At 33.0% G+C, this 7,050-nt stretch overlaps 1 protein-coding gene across 1 annotated transcript; it reads left to right on the top strand.

The window, feature by feature from the left end:
• The first annotated feature begins 281 nt into the window (after nucleotides 1-281).
• On the top strand, nucleotides 282-1,952 carry LOC110028643. Its single transcript, XM_020730578.1, has 4 exons — nucleotides 282-328; nucleotides 419-458; nucleotides 554-693; nucleotides 1,121-1,952. Exons 1-4 carry the CDS (start codon nucleotides 284-286, stop codon nucleotides 1,817-1,819), a joined length of 924 nt encoding a protein of 307 aa, XP_020586237.1. The 5' UTR covers nucleotides 282-283; the 3' UTR covers nucleotides 1,820-1,952.
• The last annotated feature ends 5,098 nt before the right edge of the window (nucleotides 1,953-7,050 follow it).

Here is a 7,050-nt window from a genome sequence, read left to right as displayed (position 1 = left end):
GAAAAAAATTCCATTATGTTAAAACAATTATTATTATTTTTTCTGTCACTTTCACATGATATGATTTTATTGGATTCCGGACGTATCTCTACATCCTGAGTTTATTTGCGCAAACTCAATAGGCTCAAGCAAACCACATCGTTTATCGTTTCCACTAACCCGTTTCCCGTTTTCCATTTTCCCTCTGCCCCGTGAAATTAACGCGGGAAATTCAAAAATCCAAAGACATGAAAAGTTTTTTTAAAAAGAAGAAGCATTTCCCGAGCTAGAATCTGCGTTCGCCATGAACGTCGATGAATTTTCTCAGCAGTGTCCTCGCGCCACTCAGGTTAAGCAGGTCCTTCCATCTTCCTTTGAACGAAGAGAAAGTAATATTATTGCCCTCTTGCTGATAATAATTCTTCTCCGCTTGTTGTAGATTGATGAAGACGGTTCTTTGCCATCCTCCTTCCCTTCCCGTTCGTTCTTAATGCTTGAATCTCTTCGTTAGCTCCTCCTTTTTTGATTTATTTGATAAATTATGGAACTGAATGATCATCTCTGTTTGTTTCAGAACCTCCTGATATCAGGAACTGGTTCTCCAGCTACGAGTACGAATCTCCAGATTGTTCGGATGCTTCTTATGTGCTCGAAGTTGCGAGCAAAGAGCTTCTCTTAAATGATTTAGCAGAAGTGGATCGGATTCCTAATAAGGTAAACTTATAATTATTATTATTTTTTTATTCTGGACTTCTAATTGTAATTTCATGCCTCTTTAGATTCACATTTATTATTTATGTAGTAGGGTGTTAGGCTGCAGCCTGAATTTAAGTATTAAATCATGTGAATTCGATAGGCTGTGTGATAAAGATGAACTCTCGAGCGACAGGTGAAATTTCTTAAATCTGTCTGTTTTACTAAATCCAGATTTAACACTGGAAGAAAAGTTGGAACTAAAAAATTTTGATTTAGCAGAATGTTGGATTTTATTTTTGATGTTTTGGCTGTATTTAGGTAAAATTGATGGCTAAATTCTATTTAAATTATGCTACCAAACACAGTTTTAGTTTTATTTTAATTTTTATTTATTTGGTAAAAACATATATGGATCCAACTTGAGCAAATGATTGGTTAATCCCAGGAAGAAAAGCTGACTGAAAATGAAAATCCGTCATCCTCCGAAGAAAGTTCACAGAATGTGAACTCCCTGGAATTAAACTGCTGGAGTCCTGAAGGAATAAGGCACTTGCCATGGGATAAAGAGTATGCCTTGAAAGGTAACAATAAAGAGAGAACAAATGGCACAGACGATATATGGCCAAGTAAAATGCGTCCAACGCAGAAAATTGAAAACTTCATGAACATCAATAAGGAGAACCATGGAAGTTTGAACAATACAAGCAATCATAATGTAGTTTTGCAATACCGAGAAGCATTTTCTAAGCCCGATGACTGTCAGTTGAAGGGCAAGCAGAACTCGCAACAACTTGGAAGAAGTATCAATGAAGAACAAAAAGAAGTGATGGCAGAAAATGGTTTTATTTCAACAAAGAACAGAGATGTCGCAGATAAGCAGGGAGAAAATTCAAAAGCTCATTGTTTGATTGTCAATGGGAAGAGAAGTAGATTTGAACTACAAGAAGACGACGTCGTTTCACAAAAAGAGCGTCCCTTTTCTGTGAGAGGAGTCTTAACAGAGAAAACTAATGTTTGTTTTGCCGAGGAAGCGATCAAAGCTGAAGCTATTGGGAAATGGCAGTTTCCTCGCAAGAGCAAACCATATGCTGGGCCTCCATTGAAGCAGCTTAGACTAGAGCGCTGGGTGCGTCGAGCAGGGTAGCGCCTTCTTATCACAGAATTTGGTGCGTCACAAACTTATACCTTCTTATATATTTTGTGGAATTCAAAAGTCTTTTTTTGTTGTTGTTTTGTTTATGGGAGGATTGAATTGAAGGAAATGAAAGTTTGGTTATTTATGCTGATGGTAAAATTCTTTCAACTTGAAATTTAAATTTTTAGGCTTTTATTACTTATATAATACTTCACAAACTTCAATAACTTTTCTTTTATAGAAGAATCTTAATATTTACTGTCACTTTATGTTACTCCTAATTTTATAAATATGATGGAGTTTATTCAATCCAGTAGTACACAGAACAGTCAACTGTTCTTTAGCTTTCCTCTCTAGTAAATTCTTGTATTAAATTTATGTAGTACTATTATGTAATACATATATATATATATATATATATATGTATATATATATATATATATAAATATATATTAAAAGAATGACTGAAGGCTATTATTCGAGCTCCTAGCCACCCTCATGTGGCTAACTATTCAAGGACCGTCATCACTATCAACAAACTGACCAGAGCGAGATTTGAAACCATGACCTGAGGGGACTTACGACCTTCAAAAAGTCTGCTCTACGAATAGGCTATGGCTGACGGCAAATACTATATTTATATATATCAAAAGTATGCAGAGATGAATTTTAACTCTCAAAAATATAGCACACAATTCTTATGTATTGACATATCTAACGCCTAAACTCTAATTATACATTTACAACACTCAAATATTTAATATCACATTAAAAGCACCACTTTACAAACTTTTTAGAAGTGAAATGTACATTTTTATGCATAGGTTTACAGAACTAAAGTGTTATAAATGTAAATATCAAACTCTATTTGTTGGATATGCAAATCCATAAGAATTCTGTGGTAGGTATGCAAATTTCTCAAATATAATATACATAATTTCCTACTCTAATGTAGTGTTTCTTCCTCTCTCTTGGAGTATGAGAACTTGTGGATAGGAGTATCTTCCTCTACCCATTCTCCTAAAAAAGTTCAAGCAGAGAACTTTGGTGAGACTTGAAGGAGAAGTGGTACCAGCCTTCAAATCCTTTTGTTCGTGCACAGAGCTCAGTGAAACAGGAAAATGTCAACCCTGCATCGGTGAGCTCCTAAATGCCTCCCTTTCTTGCCACTTAAAACCCTCTAGGTTTCTTTGTAGAGATCTATTCTCTGTTTGTGTCAGAGGAAACCCATAGGTTATGAAGCTTTCCTTATGTCAATGTTGTTCCTTAAGTTTCTCATAGTCTTTTCTCTTTTCAAATAGGATTTTGGAGTCATGGCCTTGTTGTGATGAAGTTAAAATCTTATCACTTGCTTGATTGCTTCACCATATTGATGGGATGTGTAGAGCTAATACTTAGGAAATGAAAATCTAGATTTTGACTCCTCAAATCATGAGGGTTCTATTTGAGGGAACTCTCTATGATTTGCTCAAGCAAGTAATAGTGGGCATGTCACCATTATATATGTGAATATTTAGTACACCTAAGGAAATGATAGCCGACATGTCACCATTATATAGGGTGACATGTTTGGTACACCTTATCATCTTGGACCTAACACTTGTGAAATTTTGCAATCAAGTAAGGGTCTGTTTGAGATCACTTTCTATTTTCTATTTTTGTTTTTGTTTTTGTCAGTTTTTTTTGTTTTGGTTTTTTTTTAAATTTTTAGAAAAAAACTTTTGGTATTGTTATGATTTATATATTTTTAAAAATAAAAATAAATATAAAACATGTTTGATTGTGTATTTTTATTTTTATAAAGAAACTATTAAACCTTTAAAAAAAGGGTTGGGTAGTTGCATGTTGGAGGAAAATAGGGACGGTCGGGGCGATGAATAGGCGACTGCGGTTGATAGACGCAGGCAGTTGTGCCGGCCGACACCCGGTGGCAAGTTGTTGCGGGAGACCGGTGATGGCAATAGGCTGCAGGCCACGCCTGAATGCCTTCGGTGGGCGGCGACGGTGGATGGGGGCCGACAGCGGGTGGAATACGACAATGGGCAGACACATTGGGTAGGTACCGACAACTGGCAGGCTGCAGCGACAGGCTAGACAAAGGGTTGTTTTGGTGTTTAAAAAATAGGCCAAAACAAGTTTTTTTAGTTTTTAGCATTTTAAAAATAGAAATAAAATAAGACAAACAAACATTGTTTTTATGTTTGTTTCCCTTTTTTTTTCAAAGGCAATAAAAAAAAAAAAAATCAAACAGCCCCTAATTCAAGGTTAATGCGTGTGTGCGCTCGCATTTTTGCATAATTAATAGTTTAAGCTATTGTACTAAGTTATATGTACTATGTGTTTGTGAGTTCATTTCACTTTGTGCATATCATATTAGGTTTTAGTATTTCTATCCCTTTGTGGTCATCTTCACTTAAGATGGTTATAAGTGTGTTTTATTTCATCTTGTCTAAGCATGTTGTTTGTGCAGCATGTGCAGAAATTGCTATGCATGCTAATTGAACACTTCATTGGAAGCTCGTACTTTCTTAGTTTCTTGCATTTACATTTTTTCTACTCTTGCATCAAAAAGATTTGATATCTTGAAGCTTCAATGTTTCATGACATCATACAATAATATTGTCATTCGCTTTCATATTAATGTCTTACTTCATAACATAATATCAATCGTAATTTCTATTATATTTGGTCTGCATAGTGTTGCTTTTTAATGCTTAATGTATTATTTTACATAAGAGAATACATTAAGTCAATCATAATCTTTAATTGGAACTTCAAGTATATGGTAGAGTCTTTACATTTGCATCATATCTTCTCCTTGTCATATATTTAGGTGCACATAGCATGTTATTTGTATATAGATTAGAGAAGATAACACCTTGTTGGCAAATTCCCTTAGATAAGAGATCCAATCATTCGATGTAATGATTTAATGAACTATGTTCAAGTGCAAATCTACAATAAAAATTATTGTATTACAAGCATACTTATATGACTGTGCTAAGTGACTAAATAATTTAAAATGTCACTTTGATTAATTTGATCACATATAAGATTAATTTTTTTGGAATAAAATTATTTTCTTACATAATTGTGCTTGTAATTGTGTTTAAATAAAATATATTTTTAAATTAAAATCATTTAAAACCAAGAAAAAATATTTTCTTTGAGATGAATTGCTATCTATATTTATATTTAAAAAATAATTTTTTATTAAAAAATTAACTATATCAAAGTCATAAATCACTTGGATCCTTGGAATGTGATTGAATTTAGTGTCACACTCTGGCTAAATCACCTTTCCTCCCACCCCATTTTGGTTCAATCGTGGTGCAACAAAGGTAGATGACTCATTCTGACCTAATTCTCACATGCACTCTTTCTGATTTGCATAATCAGGATTCAGTGAGTAATGAATTAGTCTTACTCAATTATCGAAATCATTCATAATCTATTTCAATTTATAATTCATGCACAATCTCATATACTTGGATTTATGACAACATGCTTAAATTATATAAAACATCTAAAGAAAGACATGAAATGCATTAAATCATAACAATTGTGTAAAATATGTGTTAGTCATTCATATGCAATCATTGTTATATCCATAAGGATTTCATAATCAATCATTATAATCATAGGAATGTCACCTGCAATTATAGTCTCCTCTAATATCAACACTTCTCGATTTTCGTCACTATTCGATATTTATAATTCCTGAATCCGTCCGTCTGAATGACATAATTCTTGAATTCTATCGTTTTCTATTATCCCTACTTTCAAGTATTAATGTAATTGCCTGTCACTATAATCATGATATTCTTGTAATCATAATTCTTTAATAATCATTATTCATAGATAAATTATGAATCATATGAATAAGCAATAGTATATGAATACCTGCAACTCATAATTTTATTAAATGCTCATCATATAAATAAATGGTAAAAAACATAAACATTGATTGTGTCAGTTCAAGCTTGCATTCATGCTAACATGTGTAAGCATTCACAATATGAAGAAATTCTAAATGCAAAGAATGTTATTATTCTTATTTTCTCACAATTATTTCACTTGAATCGACGAAATGACCATAAGAAGAGTTTCTTCAAGCTCGCCTCTTAGAATATATCAATTGGAGCCATATTTTCTTAGAATTTCATGAAAATTTTAACTAATATCTTAATTTAACCCAAACATAAATTTCCAGCTAGTTGATGTATATTATTGAGAAACGAAGTAGACGCTTGGCGTCCCAAACTACAAGAACACGCCTTGGAATTGTGAGTATTAAAGTGAGAAGCTTGTGTATTGTGTTCGGTAATTATTGAAGAAGTGTAGAATTCTATAAATATGTTTTTTTTTCCTTCAGACACCAAATTGTTATGTGCCAAAAATGTGTTTGTTAATCGTTTAAGTGGTGTAGAATTCTACAAATAAGATTTTTTTCCCTTAGACACCAAATTGTTATGTGCCAAAATATTTACAATGATAAATAGTGCTTTATTTTTCAGCATTGTACGAAAATTCAGCACAACTAAAAAAATATAGCTAAAGGAGACTCCATAATTTTTATATGGAAAAACTTAAAAAGGGAAAAAATCATGGGGACTAGCCTAGTCAAAATAATTCACAATATGTTTGAAATTATAGAGGTATACCCTTCTCTCACAACAGAGGGAACATTGTTAAAATCATACAATGAAAACTACACTCATCTTTATATAATTCAAAAACATAGAAGGGCTAGGAAATTCAATAATATTCGTAGTTTAGATAGAACAGTTACAAAATGTGGTCGTCGATAACTAGTGCTTGATAGGGATGGGTGATGAAGATAGGTAATGGTTCACAGTGGCAGAAAACTATAGAGGCTAGTGGTAGATGGTAGCTGCCAACTAAAGAGGCTAACGGTCACTGGTTAGGTTTTCTCTCTAGAACAGGATCTAAAATTTCACTTCTCCTCTTATCCCTCTCCAAGTGAAAAGCGGAGGATTCTCCAACTACCTGATCGAATAGTTAATGGTTATCTCCCTTAATGATAAAATAATATTTAAGAATTCACATATCCCAAAATTCAGCGATCTTAAGCTTGTTGGATTTCTCTTGTCGAGACACTTAATTCAACTATAAATATGTCAAATCAAGAATTCATTTAACCATTCAATTGACAATCCATAAAATCAAATTGTGCTTCATTGGACATTTTGTTAACCAATTTTAAAATTATTGGGTTC

The sequence above is a fragment of the Phalaenopsis equestris genome, unplaced genomic scaffold (assembly GCF_001263595.1).
Source record: "Phalaenopsis equestris unplaced genomic scaffold, ASM126359v1 Scaffold000517, whole genome shotgun sequence".
Lineage (NCBI taxonomy): Eukaryota > Viridiplantae > Streptophyta > Magnoliopsida > Asparagales > Orchidaceae > Phalaenopsis > Phalaenopsis equestris.
Note: the sequence above shows the minus strand (reverse complement) of the source record. Positions and strands in the feature narration are given on the sequence as shown.

Bases quoted from the DNA above. Each gene is read 5' to 3' on its own strand.
- LOC110028643 (XM_020730578.1), top strand. From the start codon at position 284: ATGAACGTCGATGAATTTTCTCAGCAGTGTCCTCGCGCCACTCAG. The intron at 329-418 runs GTTAAGCAGGTC...CGCTTGTTGTAG, and splicing joins AGTGTCCTCGCGCCACTCAG to ATTGATGAAGACGGTTCTTT. The intron at 459-553 runs GTTCGTTCTTAA...TGTTTGTTTCAG, and splicing joins GCCATCCTCCTTCCCTTCCC to AACCTCCTGATATCAGGAAC.